The sequence below is a fragment of the Dicentrarchus labrax genome, unplaced genomic scaffold (assembly GCF_905237075.1).
Source record: "Dicentrarchus labrax unplaced genomic scaffold, dlabrax2021, whole genome shotgun sequence".
Lineage (NCBI taxonomy): Eukaryota > Metazoa > Chordata > Actinopteri > Moronidae > Dicentrarchus > Dicentrarchus labrax.
The window spans coordinates 4,323,320-4,346,913 of NW_026136714.1; the positions used below are offsets into that span (position 1 = coordinate 4,323,320).

A 23,594-nucleotide genomic window follows, 5' to 3' on the forward strand; every position below is an offset into this window, starting at 1 on the left:
ATAAAACTGAAACATAACAAACATCTAAATGCATAAACATCAAGTCTTTATTCTTTTTACAAAACAAGTTCCCAAATAAGAAAGATTAATAAATATCACAGATAAATTCATAAACATCACAACTCTGAGTGTTTCAGCATGGACGCCCTCTCCTCCTTCGTCGGTAGAGGAATATTTCCTGCAGTAAGAACACAAATATAAGTCGAATGAAAGCAAAAACATCTTTAAATTATATGTATATAGTTTAAAAGTAAACGTATTCTTACCTGGTGGTGCCACAAAGTATTCTTCAATTGTGTTTTTGGAGAGCTGAAGCAGCTCCTCAGCACAGCCCCCCTCTGTCACTGCGTCAGCCCTCAGGTTTAACGCCCTGAATGTGCATTAATAAAGAGTTATAACTTCCATGACTCTTATCATGAGTGGTTATAACTGTGTGTGTTTGTGTCTTGTTTTTCACATCTGTACCATACCTGTCCTCCAGAACTGAGTCCATTGGTTCGACACTGGACGTGTCAACAACATGCAGCTGATCTGCAAATCTGATAGCTTTCTCCAAACAGGCCAGTCCCTGTTTGGTGCGGAAATCCACTAAAGCGAGTCTCTCCAGTTTGTCCACGAGGTCAGCGGGGATTTGGGCAGGCTGTAAAATCAACAGTGTGTGTGTGTGAGAGACAGATTCCTTCCCATCATCCCATAAGTAATTATTGAATCCATTAATAATTTCTAACAACCAAACACTGTCAGGACCATGAAGGCTCTCCATAAGTGAAAGCTGAAACACCTCGACTGCCCCCTGGTGGCTGACTGCAGTATAGGTCATAAAGCCTGCTGCCTCCTCGTTAGCAGATGGGACATGAGGCAAACTAAAAATCTAAATATACGTCAAAATAAGACAAATAAGATGGTTTCTGTCATTGCAGGTAGTTATTATGATGGCAGTGGCTGTATCTGGGATATTTTGGTTTCACTGTCATTTAACCAGCAGCAGCTCAGCCTGTGGGGACTTGAGTTTGGGAACCAGAGGGTTGCCGGTTTAAGTCCAGCACGGACCACAGTATGGAGCGTGGACCGGTAGCTGGAGAGCTGCCAGTCCACCTCCAGGGCATTACAGAGGTAGTCCTTAACTGTTCATCTCTCCCTGTGTGTGTGAGATTGTGTTTCAGGCCCTCACAAAAACAAAAAAAACACACAAAATGAGTCTTCTTAGTGTTACTAATCTCTGCGGCAGCTCAATAGGAAACTGTAGAAACACAAATAAGGGAATATGCTACTAAAAAAACCCTAAATGTGTCTTACTCAGACTTTTTAAGCACTATATTAACTACAAATAAACCTCTGAGTATATTTGTGTATGTTATAATGACGCCCTATGATGGGCTTTCAACTAAACATCTAAAATCTAACAAGGCATTACTCAACCACCATGCATGTACACCCAGTCATTATAATATATTACCGGTGGAAGTTGGTCCTCTGATGCTGGCTCCCATGTTGCAACCTTTGGTACCTATAAGAAGAAACAAGCTGGTATCAAGACTCAAGATGTTTATAATCTATATTGGCACTAAACAGACAGACTGCATTATAAATAACACTCATTCACCTTTACTTTACCTTGGGGTTGTGTGGTTGAGAGCTCAACAGACGTGTTATATTAGTGTTGTGGCCCTGCAGGAAGCTGCTTGCTGCTGAGTATCCGTCGTTAGTTAACAGGTTAAATGAAGGCCGGATTATCTTCGGCGATACGCCGCGTTTAGCAACGAGACCAAACGCGGACATTTTAAGCACAATTAGCGACCCAGCTGTGTCCGAGTTGTGTTAAGATAGTTTCGCATTGTCTTATTGTTTACTCACTCACCCGGAAAGTCAGTGAAAAGGGCTCTGAACTAGCTTCACATGGACGTAACGTTAGCTAACGGCTTGCCGTAGTTAGCCCAGAGAATGGTAAAACGAGGTGAGGCGAGAGGTTTAACGTCCACGTACTTCCTTGTTCGTTTTTTGTCCCAGGTAGACAACAGACTGGTTGGTTTTTAGTTAAAATACAACGAGGGTGTTTTAAATTAAGCATTAATAATCCGTGTGTCATTCGTTCTTTTCATATTCAATTGAGATTCCAAAATCGGAAAATGAAAAAACGGTTTGTTATTTCCTTATTCGTTTATGAATCTGATACCAAAAAACAAATAACGGTTCATTTTTTTGTACTTTCGATTTATTGCTCAGATTAAACATAGGAAATGAAATAACGGGCCACGGATCGATTTTGATATTTAATTTTTTCGCTTTGTGTGATCCTAAAAATGAAGGTTTCCCACAGTATATAATGACTTTTTAAGAATGATATCAGCTCGTGTCGATTTCAGAGCGCCCGGATAGCTCAGTCGGTAGAGCATCAGACTTTTAATCTGAGGGTCCAGGGTTCAAGTCCCTGTTCGGGCGTCTATGTTTTTGCTCGAGGATTTTAAGACTGTGAGGTTGATTAGTGTCAAATATAGACGTTTCAACTGTTTTCACAACATACAAGTGTCAACTTTCTCCATATTTATAAAGTATATATATCTATTTGATAGAAACTATGTGACAAACTAATCATACTTCTTCCACTAACACTAGGGGTTGCAGGATACCAACAAAACAGCTACCGCCCGAACAGGGACTTGAACCCTGGACCCTCAGATTAAAAGTCTGATGCTCTACCGACTGAGCTATCCGGGCTCTGGAGGATCCATTTTGACACTTATTCAATAGCAAAATACACTTTCGACTAAAAGTTGGTTTATCTGTTACAAAGTACCGTTTGATTGATTAATTTGTTACTTTTAAAATGTTTATAAAAACAGACGTCAATAAGAAGTATTGATAAGTGTATTCTATAAGAAAAGAGAGCAATGTGTCCTCAGTGTATTTTTTTTTTTAATTATGTATTTAAAAATCGTAATCTGATAAATAATACTAAATGCTGATGATTACGTCTTTTTTCCTACAAAAGTAATATTGTAACTAATTACTACTGAAATGTATCAGTAATTAGTTACACTACTAGCTACTGGGGAAAGTAATATTATTACTGCCCAACACTGGTCACAATACATTCGGATATAGTCGCTGTTGTTCTCATTGGGCTGCACAAATAATGGACATGTAATAAAAACCGCAATAGAAGCTGAAATATTAGGATAAAGATAACATTTGTGGCAAAACAACATTATAATATAGATATATAAGTACTGTAGTTTTGAATACATGCGAGGGTCCTATATTATACAAGCTTAGATGATCATGAGCAGTGAGCAGGCACCAAGGTACCTCAAGGGAGCACACTTGGCTAAGTGAAGTCTGAGCAGGCACCTCCTCGCTGTGGTTCTCCCGCAGCTGCCTCACCAAGCGAGAAGGGCTGTTGCCCAGGGCCCTCTCCCTCAGGAACCTTATGACCCGCATGTCACAGGTATATCTGAATAAACAAAGGGAAAGAGAGACAGAAAGACACAAACATTAAAACCAGCTCATCTCAATTGTATTTTAAATGACAAACATTTGTTACACAAGCTAAATAACCTCAGTATACTTACTTTCGAGTTAGGATCAGCCTAAATTCCAACCTGTGGGCTAAGTCCAGCTGGTCCAAGATGGCCTTGCTGGTGGAAATAAAGGCCGTTTTGCACCCAACTGCACTGCACCAGAGAGTCTCCGTGATCATCAGGTAGTACCGGTCCACATACAGAACCTGGCGGGCTCTCTTGTGCGCCCCATAGCCTGTGAGCTGTCTCCCACATACAGGACAGGACAGCCTGAATCTTCCAGAGGTGGTATGGCATCCACAGTAGAAGCCTGTGTGTAAAGAAACGCTCTGGAGTGGGGCCTTGGTGATAAATCAGAGCTGGCTCTGGTGGATCATACCACAGCTTCAGGTCGGTACGAAGCCGATGTTGCTTCCACAAAGCTGCTGAAACCCACTTCTGATCCTGTGGTGGTATGGTTTTCAGCAACTTTGCGGGAAGCCATCCAGACTCTGAACCTGGAGCGGTCACCATATTCTCAGCAGGTTGGACAGAGGATCCAGCCACAGATGGAGCAGCAGAGGGAACACAGGCGGAGCTGATAACAGGGGTGAGAGGAGCAGAGGAGGTCCCAGAGGAGGTCCGAGAGGAGGCAGCGGCTGACACTTCCTAATGTATTAAAAAAGACAAACATATAGATATGATTACAAGCCACTTATGAGGAATGTTTGTTCAAAATTTCAACATATTTATGTGATCCAACAATATTAGTGTGAAGAAAACAATTAAATGAAAGAGTTTCTCACAACTCCAGAAGCAGCTCTTGGAGCACAGGAAGCAGAGGTGGCTTCAGACACAGAAGAAGGAGGAAGAGACAGGGGGGAGACGGTCTGGATATACAGCCTGGGACTCTGCGCTAGTGCTAATAGCCTGCAAGAGTAAGAGGGACTGTTTACAATATTGAATGAAATAATCTATCATTATCAGGTATTGCAGTAACGATAATTAGATAAACTCAGCATATCTTTATGGAATGAAGTTTCATTTTCTTGACTATACCTTGGTTGCATGCGTCCTTGCCACACCTACGTTTGGCTTTAAAGCTGCACCATGGGACCCACCATACCGCGGCTTTGTAAACTGACAAAAAGAAATTAATAACATTATGTGAAGCCTTTTAAAATGTTATATAACATATGATAACATAAATATCTGCATAAAGACATGCATTTACCGATGCCAAAGTCAAAGTAGGCTTTAAAGGTGCCTTCCCAGATGTTGTTCCTGACTGCCCCGGTGTTACAAGTAGTACAGGTAGTGGCGTGGATGGTGTGGATGACACAGGGGCCACAGGGGCCAAACTGGAAGGCTGCAGTTTCACAGAAAAGGAAATTAAATTCAAAAATACACAATACGACATCAACACATCACAGTTTTATGAAACACTTCTTATACCTTTTTCGTATGGAAACCACAGTCACATGTCCGTGTCCCCCCAAACAGAGACATTTGCCCCCTTTGTTGCAGTGGACACTTCTCAATCTGTAACATATGACAGTGAATCATAACTATCTGTTCTCTCTAAATATGACATAGCTTTCCTGTGTTTATATACATGTCCAAGTTTACCTTCTGATACAGCTCATGCCATTTCTTCTGGCGTGGTGCCGGTCTGTTTCCCCCCTCAGAAGGCCAGACCCCCACTGTGGCAAACCTGCGCAGGCGGGCCATCCATTCACCCTCACTCATAGCCCTGTGCTTCTTGTGCTTGGAAGCCATCTTCCAATAAAAGATAGCGTGTGGCAATATACAAAGTTTATGACTATTCAGTAGAACTGAGTTAATCAGTTTCATACATTTATTTCACATAGCACAGATTTCATTTCAGTGTTTTTGGACACGGTTATAGTTTGATATTTGGGAGGAGGGGATAATGTGGTGTGTGGGTATAATAATATGCCATAACTCCATATAAATCAGATTATTACATACCATTTCGATTACATAGACTTACAATTAGCCTATATTATGTTTATTATCGATTAGCCCGCTTAAACAACACAAGCCCCACATTACGTCATAAAACGTCATGATAAAGTTAATAAAGGTTGGTGCAGTTTTATGGTTAGCCTGTGTATTGTTCTTTGAAGGAAACCAAAGCTGAATTACAGCTGAAATGAGTAAACGTCCATTAAAACTAATGAAACTGGTCGCTATCCCCAACCTCTACATAAATAAGACGTTCTTCTTCCTAACATTAGTACACGTTATACGTTTTAGCTAACTAACCAACTACATATAACAACACTGTCGGCTTCTTACCTCGATGTAGTAACGTTAATCCAAAGTAAGTCGAGTACTCTGGCACCTGTAAAGCTGGAAAGTTGGATGGAAAGTTTTTGGGAACGAACGATAGCGATTGGTTGTCAACAAAGGCAAGGAAACGGAGATTTCGGTAATGGACTTTATTGATTGGCTGTAAAATGTGAGGTAAAGATGCACATACTGATACGTGATTGGTGCATAGTATATTAAAAAAAAAAAAAATGGAAATGGATCATAGTGACTGGCTGTCAACAGAGGCAAGGAGACGGAGATGATGGGATTAGGTTTTATTGATTGGCTGTGAACATAGATGGAAAGCTCTGGAGGAACCATTTTGGCACTTATAGAATAACAAAATACACTTTCGACTAAAAGTTGGTTTATCTGTTAAAAAGTACCGTTTGATTAATTTGTTACTTTTAAAATGTTTATAAAAACAAACGTCAATAAGAAGTATTGATAAGTGTATTCTATAAGAAAAGAGACCAATGTGTCCTCGGTGTATTTTTTTTTAAATTATATATTTAAAAATCGTAATCTGATAAATAATACTAAATTCTGATGATTAAATGATTACGTATTTTTTTCCTACAAATGTAATATTGTAACTAATTACTACTGAAATGTATCAGTAATTAGTTACACTACTAGCTACTGGGGAAAGTAATATTATTACTGCCCAACACTGGTCACAATACATTCGGATATAGTCGCTGTTGTTCTCTTTGGGCTGCACAAATAATGGACATGTAATAAAAACCGCAATAGAAGCTGAAATATTAGGATAAAGATAACATTTGTGGCAAAACAACATTATAATATAGTATATATAAGTACTGTAGTTCTGAATACATGCCAGGGTCCCATATATCCTGTTATACAAGTTTAAGAGCAGACCCCCCCCCAAAAAATCACATGATCACGATTTTAATAATTCCCACAGTAATTGTGAATCAGTGTGGGAGCAATTTGGGGTTCAGTATCTGTCTCAAGGGCAGAGGCAGCCGGGGATTAAACCAGCAACCTTCTGATTAGTAGACGACCCACTCTACCTCCTGGTTATAGTTATTCCAGTCCTAAAAGCTGCACTCTGGATATAGTACATGATCAAAGTATGCTGTTAGACAACTGGATTGTGACACAAAGCTACTGAAAGAATCAGTCATAAAAATAGATGTTATTGTTGTTGAAATTAGAATATATTCTATATTTAGTCTTCTGCCCTCCTCTGTAACTTACTCACAATGTATGGTGGTGACACAGTTGAGAGCATCAGAGAGTTCAGGTTCAAATCCCTGTTTGGACAACAGCTTTATTGTTAGGAGCCATCCGTGAGCTAAATGCCAACCACAGCATGCTAATGTGTTTACACTGATAATGCTGATGTTTTGCAGGTATAATGGTTACCATGTACATTGGCTAATGAGCAGTAAGCTTAAAGAACAGCTGAGGTTATTGGGAATGTGTTTAGATTTGCAGGTTTGGTGATAAAAAGTTAAAAGATCCTGATTTCATGATACAGTATTTCACTCAAAATGTGTATTTCTTGAGGAGATTAAACTACTTTGCACTATAATAAACTAGCTTGTGAGCAGCAGCTTCTGTAAAACAATAAATAATATATCATTATTTATTGTTAATACACACTGTGTCTGACTCTCTCACCTCAGTTGGATTGAGTGTAGTAAAATGCACATCACAATGCGTTTTGGAAAAATAATGATGATTCCATTTTTATTATTTTTATTATAAGAACATATACCATTTTGTGTATATATATATTAGGATTCTTAATATATAATTTTATTGTTTTACAATACACATTTAGAAGAACTGGCTACAAAATAAAAATATCAGCTTTACAAACAAAGCAGCATATGAAAATGAATGAATAAATAAATAAATACATACTTTGGCAAATAAATGTCACAATAAATTAATAGAATTTTTTTTTTTTAACCGACAGCAGTTAGCATTCACAAAGAAACACCAATATTAAAAGCAATTCATCTTACCACATTCATGAAGCAACACTTGAAGACCAACTCATTGAAGTTTTAGACAATGAATGATAGCCGGTCGGTAACTGAGACCAACATTAGTACGAAGTTTAGGGGTTAAAATATATATTGTTTGTCCTCACAAGCCCCAAATCTGCCAAAACAGCTTCCCTCAAAACATCAGATCATTTAATTTATAACTATTTTAATTGAATATTTGTCATACTGTACCTTTCATTTTCATTTTAAGTCACTCACACTAAATAATCTGAACAACGTGGAACCACAAAACGTTTTAATTTGGTCACTGTGACTAAATATTATCACCGTCACGTCTGATCTTCCATATTCAACCATGTATTAAAAGCTTAAATTAACATTTGATTCAATAAACTATAGTGGCAGACAATACAAGACAAAACAAATAAATAAATCAAAATGTACAAAATGTACAGTGGTTCACTGGATCATGAAAAATAACTCAAGATCAAAATCAGGCTTGTTGATTTATATAAATCTCCGTCCAAACATCCATAAGTCACTTAAATATTAGGTTATGATTTTACAAGTGTTAACATAATATAATCCTCATAAGTTAAAACACATTTTTTCTCTCAGTACAGTACATTTCACACGTAACAAATAAAGACAGTATATTTGGCAGACAAGGCAGTTAAAGGACATTAAAAACACTGTTGGATGCTAAAATCACTGACATGGTGCTAAAAGCTAAAATATTCTTGAGTCGTGTTGAAACGTAACAGAGTTTGGGAAACATTTTGGTGTTCTGAATCAGTCATCAATGAAAATTAATTCGATTTTTGGGGTGTTTAAAGAAAATTAAAAGTCTGCTGACATTCTTTCCTTCATTAAGGGACAGGAAAACGGAGGGGGGGGGTAACTTGCTAATATATTTAAAGTTTATTCTAGACTATTAAAATAATTATTATAATCTATTATCACAATGTATTCTTTCTCATAAATATAGTCTCTGGTTTGAATTCAGCTCTGCATTTTGGTTTTGAAATGTGCAACTAAAACCATCCTTATCTCAAAATATTAAGTGCACTCGGATTAAGACTGACACTTTAAAAGGATTTCTGACAAAAATATTTAGAAATTAAAGAAATAGTTTTTTTTCCCCAGATACATTTTGTTTTTCACTTGAACATACTGACAAATATGAAGCATAATATTCTCATACACCTGTTGACGACACAAACAACATCGTGGATACAGTCAATAAGGCTCATAGCAGCAAACTGTGATTGTAAAGGCTTTGTGTAGTGGGTGTGTGTGTGTGTGTGTGTGTGTGTGTGTGTGTGTGTGTGCGAGAGCGTGTGTGCTCGTATGTATTTTACTCTTGTGCTGCTACAGCCGTTCACACTTTACTTGGAAGGAAAAGAAGACACACACAGTACAATCACTTGTTCTCTATCAGCATCTGCACCTTGCACACCAGATCTCTGGCCTGGGTCAGAATCTGCTTTATGTTGTGGTGCTCGGCCATTTCTGAAAGACAAAGAAACGTGTGAAGTTTAAAGGGAAATTACGCCAAAAATAACACTTCAAAACAACACAAATAGCTGAATATATTTCCCAAAATCATCTGAATAGTGTCAGTCGATCCAAAGTAAGACAATGGATGCACGCTGTAACACTTCTTCACACACAAGGTTTATATTGAGCTGTTTGGCTTCATGAATCATACACTAAATATATACATTCAGTAACAATAGAGAAGCATCAAGTTCCAGTGGAATAAAATGACTCCAGCAATTTAGTATTAAGTGCCGCCCACACCAAGAACGGTAACTATAACAACAACTATAAATATATATCTTTAATATAAGTTGTTCTAATTCAAGTGGATGGTGGAGTTCACACAACAACTTTAACGACAGTGACACTGGCGAACGATATTATTGTGGCAACTCTCAGAGCGATTTACTGAACAATATGAACTTATTAAAGTTTTATATAACGTAATATTAAGCTGCAAATCACATAATACTGCCAAATACTGGGACTCTGAAGTCTTTATTGATGTTTTTTGTATCAAAGTATGTGTGTTATTCGTCTCCTCTGATGACAGCTGTCATTGCAACAGTGTCGGATTCTCTTAATTCCTCTCGTCTTTGTGAACCCAGATACAAAACTGGTGCGACATTTGACTGACTTTCAGCCCTCAGTACGAGTCAAGCTCTTACAATAATGAAACATGATTGCATGTCTTTGTTAGACCCTTCATACCTGGAAAATGCTCACATCTTTCAAACTCCCACTACAAGTGAACATTTTGGTTATAAATTTGTTGTCTCCACACCCAAGCTGAGACACCCCTGACGACTTCATTCTGGGTTGTTTATGCAGATGATCCTTCAGAGCCATAAACAACATTAAACAACTGTTTTGGCACGCTGAATAGTACGCCGTTTGACGAGTAAACTGATCTTTAAACGTGTAAAATCATGGCGTGGCCCCTTTAGGGATGTATGAGAACAAGCTATATGTTTTACCATTGAAGAACTTAATGATGTCAGTAAAGTCCATGTTGTTTTCCAGGATGATGTCCCTGTAGATCTCCACCAGCGCCAGGGCAATGAAGAGGACAAAGTGACTAGAAGAGACATACTTGGCTGCCCAGATGGTTTCCCAGACTGCAAACACGTCATCATACACCAGCTCTGCAAGACAAAGCACACAAAGGAATGGGAGCTGAACCAAGTCAGTGTTTGAGGGCGAATTTGTAGGAAGTGGATTCATCAGTGGAGAGAGATAAAAATGGAAGCAGGTGTTTGCTGAGATGTGAGGATATACTGAGATACCCAGGTGAGAAACGGAAAACAAAATAGCGCATGGTTGACTCTTCAGCATGAGGCATATTAATTATAAAACCTATCCACACAGCAGCAGCTCATGCCAATTATTTCATAAGCAACTCCCTTGAATTGTTTTCCAAAAATATAACTGACTGCTAAATCCTTTTTCCAGCCTTAATCACTACATCCCTCGTTAGCAAGCTGCCAAGTGGTTTGGCATTTTATCCACAAACACGGCTTAAAGAGGAGTGAATCTCCTACGTCTAATTGGCACAAATTATTTCACACCATGCTGTCACTTTACCTCGCTTGAAGTCTAGGAGAAACCAGCGGTAGCAGAAGTAAAAGTGGGTGTAGTCTCCGTTCTGGTGCATTAACTCAAACAGCTCAGAATCCAGGATCTGTACAGAGGGGATCAGAGGAGATTCGGGAAAAGAAATAATGAGATTGGCTGTGGAGGAAAACTGAAAAAGTGGGGAGTTTTTGTGGGTAATGAATGGATTTAGTGGCTGCTACAGAGAAGACTTTACTGGTGCTGTGTCACCTGGATTAGAGAGCGCATGTTGGCAAAGTGAGTGTCCATCGCTCCTCCGTGTGGAAAGTTTTGATTCATTCTCTTCATGAGTTCAGTGAAACAGCTGAAAGCCATGGCCTCTGAAAGGAGGAAACAGAGAGAGGAAGCCGGAGTGAGAAACATTTTCTCTGTTGTTACATCAATAGCTGTAAAAAAAAATAAAAATACACCAAATGTCAGAAAAGAGGGAAAATAAAAATTGATTCAGTGTTGACTCACCGTCATCCAGAATGACTAGAAGTGGAGCCAGCAGATCACACATGCCTTGTACGTAACCGATGTCAAGGTGCCTCCAGATATAACTGGAAATACACAACCGAGAGGAGTGAACTTAACTGCGCTCTTTTTAGTTACCAATAGAAGTCATACGCTGCTGTCCATATTTAGAGATCCATCTATTTCTTCAATGCTGAAAATATGCTTTTTAAAATAATATTCACCGTTTATCAAGGCAGCTACTTTTGAAGAGCAAAAATCTATTAGAATAATTTACATTTACATGCTTCTCTACAGTTTAACTATAATATTTTTATTTGTCCTTGGAGGTCCCCCAGGAGCCCCATTAAGGTGCAGCTCTGCCTTTGTGAAGGTGAACTAGGAAGAAAAATGCCTAATTTCCATCAATTAAAAATCAAAAGCAACTTGTTCTAATGAGAATAAAAACACTAGTAGTTTGGTGACGTATAGCTCAATGTTTTACAAGGGAGAAAAGCTACGATTGTTCAAACTCGCCAGAAACTATGATAATATCTTATAAATTTGTGGAAAAGTTGTGAATTTGTGCAGAATTCACAGGAATTGGTTGAATTTATCTGCAGCACTCAAACCGCAAACCCATTTGTTTCTACTGAAGACCTAAAGACATTTCAGCTGTAGATTGACACATTTGCTGCTCTAGAGAGAAAACAGTATGTGTGATTGACTCAAAATAAACTATTGTGCCCTTGAATCAACAACATGGAGCTCTATGGTAGAGAGGAATAAGTAATACTTTTTAGTAGGATCAGTTCATTGTTTGTTTTGGGGTCTTTTTATGGAATTTGTTGACAGTAAGACTTCAGTAAGTAACTTCATTTATGGAGCATCTATCTCATAAAAACAAAATAAGCAGTGAATGGTATGATGTAATGGTAATCCAGACACTCATTAGAATGTTTACATTTCCAAAGATTATACATATATCTATATATATTTATGAATTCTTAGTAATCATATTGCTACACAATGTTACATAAGTTTCATATTCATACCATCAGCCTTTTTGTATGTATGATGATGGGTAAAATGAGCACTCTCTATTACATCCCGATGCTGTCGGTGTGTTACCTGCACATAATGTTGCGCAGTTTTTCCAGATTGGCGGGAGTGAAGTACCAATAGTTTCTGTCACAGCGCTGGACGTCCTTTTCAATGCGGTGCAGATTTAATGTATACAAGTCCAAAAGCTCTTGCTGAAACAAACAAAACATGACATAAATGAATAAATTAATCTCATTATAGAGTTGCTTTTTTCCTGAGGATAAATTAATTTGAAGTCTTATAATATATAATAATAATATATAATATATAATATATAATATATAATATAAAAAATAATATATGTATGCATACAGAGAAGGAACTCCCAGCAGATTCTTGAGAGGGCGCTTCATTCTTGGTGTTTTCAGATCCGGCCAGAGACTCAAAGTTAGGGTAAAGGCTCTCCATCTCTGGCTCCTCCGACAGATTGGACTCTGTGCCCTCTGGACTGGGCTTTCCATGCTCCTCCTCCTGCCTGAGCTCCACATGAGGGGCTGAGTCCTCAGAGAAAGACGATGCTTCACAGTGTCCCTTCCTGCTCCAAGGCACCATGGAAACTTTGGCTTTGGGGATCTCCTCCATCTCTATGGCTGAGGGAGACTCATCAGATTCAGTCATGGCATCAGCCTCGTCTTTCTGAGAGGTAAAGTAGGTTTCTCTTGCTCTCAAGACTGCGCTGTCTGCTGAGAAAACAAGGTTCTTTTCAACTGCAGGAGCCACGGGATCGACTGATATATTTTCTTTTTCTGCCAACAAAACGTCCTGTGGATTACTTGTCTTTGATTCTTCCATTTCCGCATTTGTTTCTGCAGTTTTCTTGAGCCTTGATGTTCCCTCAACACTCACTTCTACGTCTTTTTTAAGACTTTGCTCAGCGAGTTCTCCTTTGGATTCTGTAGCAGCTGCTGATACCATCGTGGTATCCCGATCGGACACTTCTTTTTCTGTTCCTCCTGACTCTAAAGAGTTAATTCCTTTAATGTCTGCCAGTGCGTCTTCACACTTGGTCCCCTCTGTTTTAACTGCTCCAGACTCCTCAACAGTTTCTTGTGTTTTAGTTTGCAGACTTGTCTCTTTGTTGACTGTCACCAGCCCCTCTTCCAATGGTTGGATCACGCTGTCACCCATGACCTCAGCCTTGGTATTTTCTGCAGTTTTGGCCCCATCAGGTGCTGTCCCCTCCTCTTCCTCCTCCTCTTTGTCCTTCACTGTACCTTTCACCTGGCTGTCCATTCCCTCTGTCACATCTTCGCGTTCTACCACTGCAGGTTTGACAGGGCTCTGTGGCACCTGAGAGACAGCTGAAGATCTCGGGGTTGTATCAGGCGCGGCGCTGTCCTCTGTGCTGAGTGAGCCGTCTGACAGGCCGGAGGTGACAGAGAAGTTGCGGGAGGAGGGATGTCCAGAGTCTGGAGAGCTTGTCCCGTTCTGCAGAGCTCCATTGGGCATCTTTGGCATCTGTTTGGCCTCTTCGTTCTTGGGCTCCGTCTCGATCTGGTCTACCTCCTCTACGGACTCAAACACCTGAAAGAACAAGCCAAAGGGAAGCAGGCTACTCCAGGGGAAGGGATGGGAGGATGTGAAGAACTAGCAGGAGAGAGAATGCAGGGATGAGGAATATTGATTCCCAAAAGTTGAGATCTCATGCATTACTTTAGCCATGTACTGAGAAATGCCTCATTAAAGGATCAGGATGCTTAAAAACTGTAACAGAAATTCTGTTTATTGTGTTTGAAAAACCTTTTTCAAAAGATCATCTGTGCAGGCTGTAACATGGTGAGTCTTTTATACCTGTGTGCTGCTGCTGGAGTCGCTCTGCAGGCGAGCCAGACTCTGCCTGTCTGAGCTCTGGGAGGACTGGGACTGGGTAATAAAGACATTCAGGTTATTATTAAATAATATATATTTATACATACAGTCTTATTGTTCTTTGGCTCATGTGCTGTGCTCACTTTAAAAGGGATTCTCCAGAGATAAAAAAGAAAATTGAAGTTCCTAGCATGAGTCAAGCCCAAAAGACCCTGGATTTTACATTTCCCATAATTCAACCAATAGCTTATTTTTTTCAGACAGTCTAAGCCTAGTAAATGCCCATGTCTTTAAAATGTTATGGAATAGAAAGATCGTTCCAGAGCTACCTTACACAACAGTATTCACAAGCTGCAAAGTACTGCCCATAGCTAGCAGACCAACATTTATTTATAAAACTGGCCTAATTCAGAATATATACTGTAATGTTTCCTATAATGTTCTGATTGAAGACACAATATAATAACAACAACAAGTGCCAGGCAACATAGCAAATAAACATTTCTGAGTTTAGTATTACTGCTTCACCTCATTGCTGACGGTGGAGTCATGGTGGATCATCTTCTGACTTGAACTGTCTATGCTCGCTCCAGACGTGCACTTCGCTAACGCTACTGCATGCTGCTCCTTCTCCCGCTGGCGGACAATCTCCTCGCATCCGAGCCACTCACGCATGGTCTGTTGGTAGCACACTCGGACCTGTTCGTCCACCTGGGTTTTAGGGAACGAGGGATCAAGGGTCAGAGGTTCAGATGGAAGATGGTTTAGGGAGCAAAGCCACAATCGCGGAAATGACAAACCTCCTTCCTCTGAGCTTCAGACATCCCAAACTGATAATGACCCAGCAGGAAAGGCCACACCTCTTTACGCAGCGAGGCGTCTACACCACCAAAGTAGACCAGACGAAGCAGCTCCTTCTCCTCGTATGCCTGAAGAGACAAAGCATACAGTCCTTCACTTCAGTAGTTGCTTTTTGGTCAATCTTTGGAGTTTCTCCTTCTTTTAGAAAGACAATTATCGCTCATCGTCCGTTAAAAATTCAATAGTACTTCAATACAACAGCATGGCAGACTATAGACAGAGGCATAGTAGCTTTTACTCTATCAATGAAGATGATTAATGCATCCAGGAGGGTGGCAGATGGAGAAGACTACGGGCACTGGTGCATCTCCCAACTGTTCCTGAACAGTATGTACGTGCTCTTTATTATTTATTAACTTCAGATGTAACTGCAGATCAAAGACATTACTGAAGGCTTAATTGGTGTTCCTTCATTTATGTTACATTTTTATACAGATTTGTTTGGGTTTTATAAGGTAGCTCCAAAGTAAATCAATTAATAAAATAATAAAATAATTATTTAAAGAAAGAGTATAAGAGTAATCATTTTTAATTTTAAACACTTTTCTTTTAGCCGACTGAAACCATTTTTTTTGTCAAACTACTGTTTGTGACTCCTTTTTCTGGGTTTTTCTACCCCAAATAATAATTAAATATCACACTGCCATTATGAAAAACAAAACAGAAATATTTGTTTATAAAACATGTAAAAACATTGTTTTTATGTTCAAAATCTCCATGGCTCCAGGTAAATGTAACCTGTGTCCAGATAAACTGTAGACATGGACTTTGAGACTGACGGCTCCATTAGCCGTGCTTCATGCACACTGTTGTGAGACTAATTGTGTGTGCCACATGAGTAGCAGAAGATGAATATGGATGAGACAGAAGAGTGACAGAGTGAAAGAGAGAGCCTGGGAGTAGACATGCATGTGTGTGTGTGTGTGTGTGGATGGCATACTGTCAGCAGCAATGTGAAGTTTGTGTTGCAGTGCTGTGACACCAGCGATGCTTACTGTGCAGTCCTGGAGGAACGTCTGCCACACGTCTGTGGTCAGCCCTTTGTAGGCATCGCGCGGCACGTCGGGCGCCACAATGGTGTGATTGACGAGAGCAGAAAGGTGTGTACGCACAGTGGACAGGTGACGGCAGTATGCCAACCCTGGTTGACAATACAGTTAATTACATAATGCCTCTGCAGATGTTAGTGATCATTAAAAATATTATGTTCTACTATGACACTGTCATAGTGAACGTGAATAGGTACAAATATTTACGGCTTTTCAGTGTACACACTAAGCAATCATACATACAGCCATAAAATGCCCGAGAGATGATCTGATACTTCATGTTGTCGCACAGCAGCTTCAGAGGAGCCCTGCAGGATGATACAGCAAACATATAATGCAACTATTATGTTCTCTTTCCTCAAAAGATTACAATCAAACTAATCATCTAGTGCATGAGAAGCTAATTATAACGTCCTGAATGTATGAGAGATAATGTAGTTAATAGTAGAGTTAACTACCGTGTTGGAGCAAGCATTTCTATCATTCAAATGATAACCTATTGCGCTGCCATATAGAACAAAAGGTTTACCTTTTGTTTCACAGCCTCCGACCATTTTAGATGCTTTGCTTATCACCTCATTTTCCCAACACATCAGTCAGGTAAATGTCACATAATTGTCTTCTGGGTAATTACTAAGGCCTTGTATCTTTGCTCCTTTCCCAGTTTGGTCTGCATTGTTGTGGATTTCTGGTCGGCAATAAGGGATGTCAGGTGAGCTTGTTTGTCTCAGGAGCCTTCAGCAGTTTCCCCTGTCACAATCTAACACAACTCAGTCTAGCTTGAAGTGTGTTTATCTCTCACCTCTCATGGTTGCACCCCTTGGGTGCGGCCCCATCAGAGTAGCTCCCCTGAGAACAAGAGGAACATGAGGACTTCCTGAGAGTGGGATGCCACATTGAAGCTCCCTGATCCATCAAGTCTGGTGGAGTCACTGCAACATGTACACACACACACACACACACACACACACACACAAACCGTCATTGTCACTTAAAAAGCATTATGCTGCTCAAGCTTTCAAGGACAATTACATTTGCACTTTGATGATTTAAACACAGCTGGAGACATATCGCATAAGCAGAATTATGATGATCAATTGTGATCTGCTGAAAGCACTTCAGAGCAAAATGTGTTTGTGCTTGATTCCTGTTAGAGCAAAGATAAAGCACATAAACAAAAACATTTATGCTGGAACTGGAACTGATGCACAATTTTAAAGCATGAAGCCATCATACTCAGCTACATTATTACAGAGAGAAAGATTAACTGAGCAATAGCCGCTCTCAGTTCGGAAGCCATATTCGATCAATCAGCTGTCCACCCATCGGCTGTTAAAAGGTTACTGCGCTTTAATGCAGTAAAAAAGGTGTAACACAAGTTGGCAGGGAGTGGGAGGGGCTTTAATAACAGGACACATCAATAAAGTTTGCCAGAGGCGCAGGACAGGCCAGGAGGATATTAGAGGCAGGGAATTAAAGCAAGGCAAGCTGACAGACGGACAGACAAGCCGAGGTGTGACAGTGTTACAGCTGCTTCCTGTGAGTGAGGGGGATTCTTCAGGACAGCTGCAGGACCTCTTGGGTACAACCAGGGTTCCTGTTTTGGAGGGGGACTGTCCGCTCAGTTGAAGGGAGAGGGAGGAAGTCAGATGGGGAGGATGGGTTACAGTCACTGTAACAAACAATGAGCAACAGTTTCATAAAAATGCAACAGTCTGGCGAGGCCCGTGGGCGCTGCTCATATTAATTTGCTTCTCTGGAGGAAATCTTACCAAACTCTGACTGGCTGTTTGGAAAGAGGATGCGGAAGACATAGTCTGTGGCCTCGTCCTCCTCCTTATCCGAGACCGAGTCTGTGGATCCAGATCCCTGAGGAACCCTATTCCGCAGCTTGGGAAACACCTTTCCCTGCGATGAGAATATAACAGTTATTAAACTAATGCCAACAGTGAAACATTACTAACCATTAAAGCCCGGTCGAGGCCATCCGTGTAAAATAAAGAGGATGAGTGTCTGTATGCTTAAGCTTATTAATAGTGGTTGAACATGCGTGGGTGGTTTTCATTATTCGGTTTAGCTGCAGATACATCCATTCATTAAAGTAGACACTTCTTGTGTGTCGGTGCAGATAGAACATTAAGCCACGCATTAATCAGTATCAGTCCAACCAATGAATACAACCAGGCAGTGCGTGTATTTCCAATTTCAAATGTCTTTTTTTTTTATTGATTTATTGATCACATAAAGGCTGATTTAGTTTGTCTTTTTCTAGAAAGAATGCCTAATTTGTGTAATTTGTGTTGCTGCATTTAAAGCCAGAGAGCGACCCCAAAGAGAGACCTCCTTTGCTGACCTTTCCCCTCTGGGACCAGAGTGGAGGGTCCAGCTGGCCGTGAGGAAGCAGGCCATTTTCCAGGCAGGAGAGGAACTGGAGCAAGTGGCCACCTCTAGGGAAGCGAAGTGGCGGTCTTTGGATCCCATCCTGACTGACCAGCACAACCGTCCCCCCACTGTCAACTGCAGAAAATATACGGGAGATGATTTCTTTGTTGACTAATTCATGATCATGACTCAACACTGAGTTTTGGTTTAAAGGTAAAGGACTGGGTCGACCCACCTTGTTGATGACAGTGTAAGTAAACTATCTCCTCTAGAGGGATCGTCATGGCATAGTCCCAGTATACACTGAAAGAAATGTCATCAAATAAATAAGCAGTAAAATAACAACCCAGACTAGTCTCAGCAAACCCAGTGGACCAGCTAAAAGTGAAAAAACAAATCCAAAGGAGATGTTTACATATTATCTGTGAGCCAAAATGTCAAGGAACATTAATTTTATAGCTAATAAAGAAAGTAGCAAGGAGTGCGCGCACAGACGAGCAGGCGCGTTAGTTGGCTAATGCAATAATCAATTTTTTTGGGTGAGAGAAACCATGCACAGGCACAGGAACATAACACGGTTTGCTGGTTTGAAAGATGTCTGACTGATGTCTTGGTCAATAAACCATCTGCTGGCTGCTGGTGTGCTGAAAATAAGCTTCACCAGATCAGTTGCATACTGATCCCCTGAGCCACACGCCAGCTCGCTGCATTATTCAGTAAGTGTTAAAGAAAAGGTAAAGAAATAAGTGTTTACATGTCTTTGAGGGAGCATAATACATGAGAGATATTCCTAATACGAGGATTACTAATATTATCAAACGCAGGCTTTGTAGACACAATCACCATTATCACAATTCATGTGCAGCTGGATAATTTTGCACCTGCGTTCATAGTCCAGGTCTCCAACGGAGCCATTCATGAGCTGATTGGGCGTCCACTTCAGGGTCATGATGTCAGCATTCTGGTGCAGAGAGAGGTAACCTGGGATAGCCTCCATGTCATCCCTCTGAAACAGACATCAGGTCGGATGTTGTCATTACACGCAATTAAATTGAATCTGGGGAGTGTCGTATCTATACATCTATGAGCCATTAAGAGGAATCAGACAGTTACCGGTTGTACAAGCACATTGTTTTTGCCAAACAGTAGGGTCACCCTGCTGTTTTGATGCAGGGACTCCACATATTCACGAGCTGATGGTGATGGGGAGGGGCGTTCATCCATGCTGCTGCTGGAGTGCCGCTTCTGGATCTGCACAACACAGACAGAAAATATATGAAAATCAGATAACAAAATAAACTACACCAAATGATGACTAGTTTTGCCGAATGAATTACAGCAGTCACAGTACAGACATTTCCCATGAATAAAATCTGTTTCAAATTAGGAATCTAATGTTCATTCATGTGTACCAGTGCATCCTCCTTTCTTCCTGATGCCAAAGACCAGTCTACTTTTGCATGAAATACACACACACACACACACACAAATACACAACACCACGCGACTGTAAGTATTGTGGTGTTAGGCCGAGTTGACCTGGTTCACTGATAACTTGAAGACTGAACTGAAGTGTGAAGGTCTCAGATACACTCTGTTCTTTCTCCTGGGACGTGCTGTGCTTCACTTTACACTGTAATCCTAGCAGCTCCTCTTTAATCAGACAGACAGCATCTCAGAGGGGAATGTAACTGATCAGACGCAGCACTAAAACTCTACTTGCCTACTAATAAAGCAAAATAAATATATTCTATAAACGTGATAAGGAGCCTGATGTTAATCCTGCACTAGTGGGAACTCTGGAAGTCAGTCAGAGTTGGGGGTGCTGAGAGAAAGTCTAATGACGTCATACTAAATGCTAAACACATGACATTAATGGTTTTTGCATTCATTTGAATAATGAGGATAATTTGCAATACATAATAGTTTTTTTCAGATAAAACTGAAGGTAAAACCTCTTTCCTGGAGGACGTTGTAAGTTTGAATATTTTTATGAACTAATGCCAGATTTAGGGGGTGCTGCAGCCCCCCTTCAGCCCCCCTACTTCCAAGGCTCATGTGTACAACCAGTTTTAATACTTACACACAGTGCAGGCCTCTTAGTGGGAGAATCCTGTCTGCAGTGGCCACCATGGATACGATGTCTTTGCACCAACTCATCAGCAGACGGGTCTGTCCAGAAGTGGTCGGCTGTCTTCATCTTGGTGTACTCCAAAGCACAAGGTCCCACTGTCACAATGAATGGGAACAGTTACACAGTGCAGAAACTTTAGTTAACTAATAGGTGGCATCAGATTATCTGAAACATGGTTGAGTAGAAGCGGAACATCTTTGTACTAAAAAGGTAGATTTTTCAGAGATGTACCATAACAGGCTCTAGGTGATCTTTCTTTTGATCCACCATGAAGGTATAAACAATTCTTATTAAAGTTCAAAACCGTTTTGGCCTGTTATCCCTTAAAATCCGTTTTTTTCAATACTTTTAAGGGACCCAAAGACACAATATTATGGAATAAATCCCAGGCAAAAAGCAAAGATTATAAAACTAAAAACTAAATTTACATAATAGCCAGAATAATCCACATAATTCTGTGTGGCAGAAATGTTCTTTTTCTTCTTCCTGTCTTGTAAATCAAGCTGAGATCCAAATTCAGTCCCCAGCAGCAGTGCTTCTGGCTCGGCCCCATCAAAAAAAGAAAAATTCAGTGTTTACTGGTGGGAAGCCAGTGAGGGACCATGTCCCTGTTGCTGCAGAACAGACTCAGCGCTCCTATACTTGTATAAGATACTGACATTTTCATTCAAACATGAACCCAAGCTAGATGATTACATTAAAAGACACAGATGTCACATGTAATTACCTAACAAAGAGGCAAGGATAGGTCCATCCACAGGGTCCATTAGAACAGCCTCTTTCTCGTAGTATTTACTGGAATACAGACGTTAAAGGGGAATTGTGAGGGGACATAGACTTCTTGTAACACAAATAATTGAACAGACATTCACTGGCCCTTCTCAACGTACCTGCTGTTCTCCACCAGGTAGAGAACAATCTTGTCCAGCACCTTCTCAAATAGAGCCGTCCGGATCCACAGGTTCCTGACTCCCTGTGGGGTGAGGCTGGGCAGTCGGGGCATCTTGCGAAGGCTGTCCTGACTTTGCAAGCTTTGACTTCGTCTGCAGGAGAGAGTTTAAATTTAAAGAAAAAAAGTGTAACGTAGTAAAACTGCATCTGCGTGAAGCTAATGGCATCAGTGATTCATGATTCATAAAAGCTTATAAACATGAATTATTTAGAAGCTTTTCATATAAAAAAAAAAAAAAACAGCCCTTCAAGTAAGCAGACAGCCATTTGTTTTCAGTGCTTTCGCACAAGGCTTTGATGTGTGCTTTGAAGTCTGCTGTGATGTGTGCGTCTCTCACTTTGTCTCGATGATCTGCTCGTGCTCCTGGGCCTTCCTGCACAGCTCCTCAGCCGGGGCGAAGCTCTTCCCCACCTTCATGAAGAGTGCCGCTATCTTGTTGCTGCGCAGAAAGCCCGCTGCCCGACGTTTCAGCCCATGCAGAACACATGCCTCCACTGCAGCTGTGTGGCCACAAACACATGGTTGGAAAAGATAAATTATACTCTTTTATACTCAATTTACTAATACTGTAAGCCAGAACAGCAAAACAATTAAGGACACCACAAAATCATCGCAGTAACAAATAATAATGAAGAGCCAAAGCACAAAGAGAAAACAACAGCCACATTTTGTAGCACAGAATATGTGTTTTATTGTTTGTATTATGTGAGCAAATTGCACTCTGGCCACACAAAAAGTGCAACTATGATGCCCAAACCTGCACACCATTCACTTTAATTCCAACAGGTCGGAAAACCTGTAATTCTGATTTAATCCAGAAAAGTCACATTAAATGTTTCTAGTCATGTTTGAGGATGCTGTTATGGTTTTTTTTTTTGTATTTTAGTCACAGCACACCTTTTACTTCCATTATGATGCGCAGGAAAGTGAAAAATAATTTGTGTATCCACCCTGTGATTTGGATCCGTTCCAAAATTGAATGGTCGACAGACAAACCCACAAACTGCTCCAAAAACATAACCTCCTTGTCGGAAGTAATAATAGATTTTCTTTGGCCACTTGGGTGAAGCTACAAACACTGTTAAGTTCCTGGGGCGTTAGGAAATAGTTGCCTATTTATTGTACATCCAGCAGAGATGGAGCAACATTAGTACTCGTTTGGAGTCATGCCTCTAACCACTTGATAAATTTAAGTCCAATATTGACTCTCCTTTTAGCTTTATTTTGGACTACTGACTACTGAAACCAAATTTCGTCACTGTGGATCTTATCTTACAGGGAAAAATATCTCTTAATACAATAAATTTGTGGCTGGCAGAACCAAAACAACAAGCTAACAGATGCCAAAGCACTCCATAGAGCTTTCATATTAGAGAGTAATTTGACCCATTGTTAGTAAAAAAATATTGAGTAGCACAGCAACATTGTGTACAATAAAATACATTTTGTGACAGCGGCATCTAATATGTTCCAAAAATCTATTTTGTGCCTCAAAATATTTGTCTTTTATAATAGCATGTCACAAATCCACTTCAATTTATTTTCACCAGGATAATCCACACAGCGTCAGTCCTGCTGTGACCAACATGTCAGCAGGGGCGGAAGTAGATGGCAGGCATGGGGTGGCAGCTGCCACCTCTGAATGAGTGTTAAATTTGATGCTGTCAAATTTAACACATTAATTTAGATTAATTTTAAATTGATCTGTTATAGCCACATTTTAGACTAAATGAGGCTTGAATTCAATGAAAAAGACCTATATTTGGAAAAATGTTTGAAGATTTGGAAATAAAACAATTTATTGATTTCTAATGTTGCCTTTAGATATTTCTATTCAATGCGTCACTAATGTGCCACAATAATATGTTTTTCAGTTCAAATATCTTCATT

General features: G+C 40.1%; 2 protein-coding genes and 2 non-coding genes across 7 annotated transcripts in view; 1 reads left to right on the forward strand and 3 right to left on the reverse strand.

The window, feature by feature from the left end:
* Nucleotides 1-25: 25 nt before the first annotated feature.
* On the reverse strand, nucleotides 26-1,953 carry gatc (glutamyl-tRNA amidotransferase subunit C). The gene is made up of 5 exons (XM_051422199.1): nucleotides 1,615-1,953; nucleotides 1,457-1,507; nucleotides 471-640; nucleotides 267-370; nucleotides 26-178 (listed from the first exon to the last, which is right to left on the reverse strand). The coding sequence occupies exons 1-5, from the start codon at nucleotides 1,777-1,779 to the stop codon at nucleotides 117-119; spliced, it is 552 nt and encodes a 183-aa protein (XP_051278159.1). The 5' UTR covers nucleotides 1,780-1,953; the 3' UTR covers nucleotides 26-116.
* A 413-nt stretch (nucleotides 1,954-2,366) lies between these two features.
* Nucleotides 2,367-2,439, forward strand: trnak-uuu (transfer RNA lysine (anticodon UUU)). Its single transcript has one exon. It is a non-coding gene; the product is annotated as a tRNA-Lys (tRNA).
* Nucleotides 2,440-2,642: 203 nt separating this feature from the next.
* trnak-uuu (transfer RNA lysine (anticodon UUU)) lies at nucleotides 2,643-2,715 on the reverse strand. The gene has a single exon. It is a non-coding gene; the product is annotated as a tRNA-Lys (tRNA).
* Nucleotides 2,716-7,548: 4,833 nt separating this feature from the next.
* Nucleotides 7,549-23,594, reverse strand: part of sgsm1a (small G protein signaling modulator 1a) — a 29,926-nt gene continuing 13,880 nt past the window's right edge. The window contains exons 4-26 of one of the 4 annotated variants that reach the window (XM_051422716.1): nucleotides 22,042-22,204; nucleotides 21,643-21,795; nucleotides 21,480-21,547; nucleotides 20,702-20,847; nucleotides 19,732-19,869; nucleotides 19,500-19,624; nucleotides 18,854-18,921; nucleotides 18,590-18,753; nucleotides 18,009-18,144; nucleotides 17,765-17,908; nucleotides 17,039-17,168; nucleotides 16,480-16,544; nucleotides 16,183-16,328; nucleotides 15,127-15,255; nucleotides 14,855-15,037; nucleotides 14,309-14,380; nucleotides 12,830-14,041; nucleotides 12,545-12,669; nucleotides 11,438-11,520; nucleotides 11,189-11,298; nucleotides 10,949-11,045; nucleotides 10,342-10,509; nucleotides 7,549-9,334 (exon numbers count right to left, since the gene is read on the reverse strand). In XM_051422716.1, the coding sequence (XP_051278676.1) occupies nucleotides 9,246-9,334; nucleotides 10,342-10,509; nucleotides 10,949-11,045; nucleotides 11,189-11,298; nucleotides 11,438-11,520; nucleotides 12,545-12,669; nucleotides 12,830-14,041; nucleotides 14,309-14,380; nucleotides 14,855-15,037; nucleotides 15,127-15,255; nucleotides 16,183-16,328; nucleotides 16,480-16,544; nucleotides 17,039-17,168; nucleotides 17,765-17,908; nucleotides 18,009-18,144; nucleotides 18,590-18,753; nucleotides 18,854-18,921; nucleotides 19,500-19,624; nucleotides 19,732-19,869; nucleotides 20,702-20,847; nucleotides 21,480-21,547; nucleotides 21,643-21,795; nucleotides 22,042-22,204 (3,914 nt within the window). In that variant the 3' untranslated portion in view covers nucleotides 7,549-9,245. Of the gene's footprint in view, nucleotides 9,335-10,341; nucleotides 10,510-10,948; nucleotides 11,046-11,188; nucleotides 11,299-11,437; nucleotides 11,521-12,544; nucleotides 12,670-12,829; nucleotides 14,105-14,308; nucleotides 14,381-14,854; nucleotides 15,038-15,126; nucleotides 15,256-16,182; nucleotides 16,329-16,479; nucleotides 16,545-17,038; nucleotides 17,169-17,764; nucleotides 17,909-18,008; nucleotides 18,145-18,589; nucleotides 18,754-18,853; nucleotides 18,922-19,499; nucleotides 19,625-19,731; nucleotides 19,870-20,701; nucleotides 20,848-21,479; nucleotides 21,548-21,642; nucleotides 21,796-22,041; nucleotides 22,205-23,594 lie in introns of all 4 variants that reach the window. The other 3 variants (XM_051422715.1, XM_051422719.1, XM_051422718.1) reach the window with 3 other exon arrangements.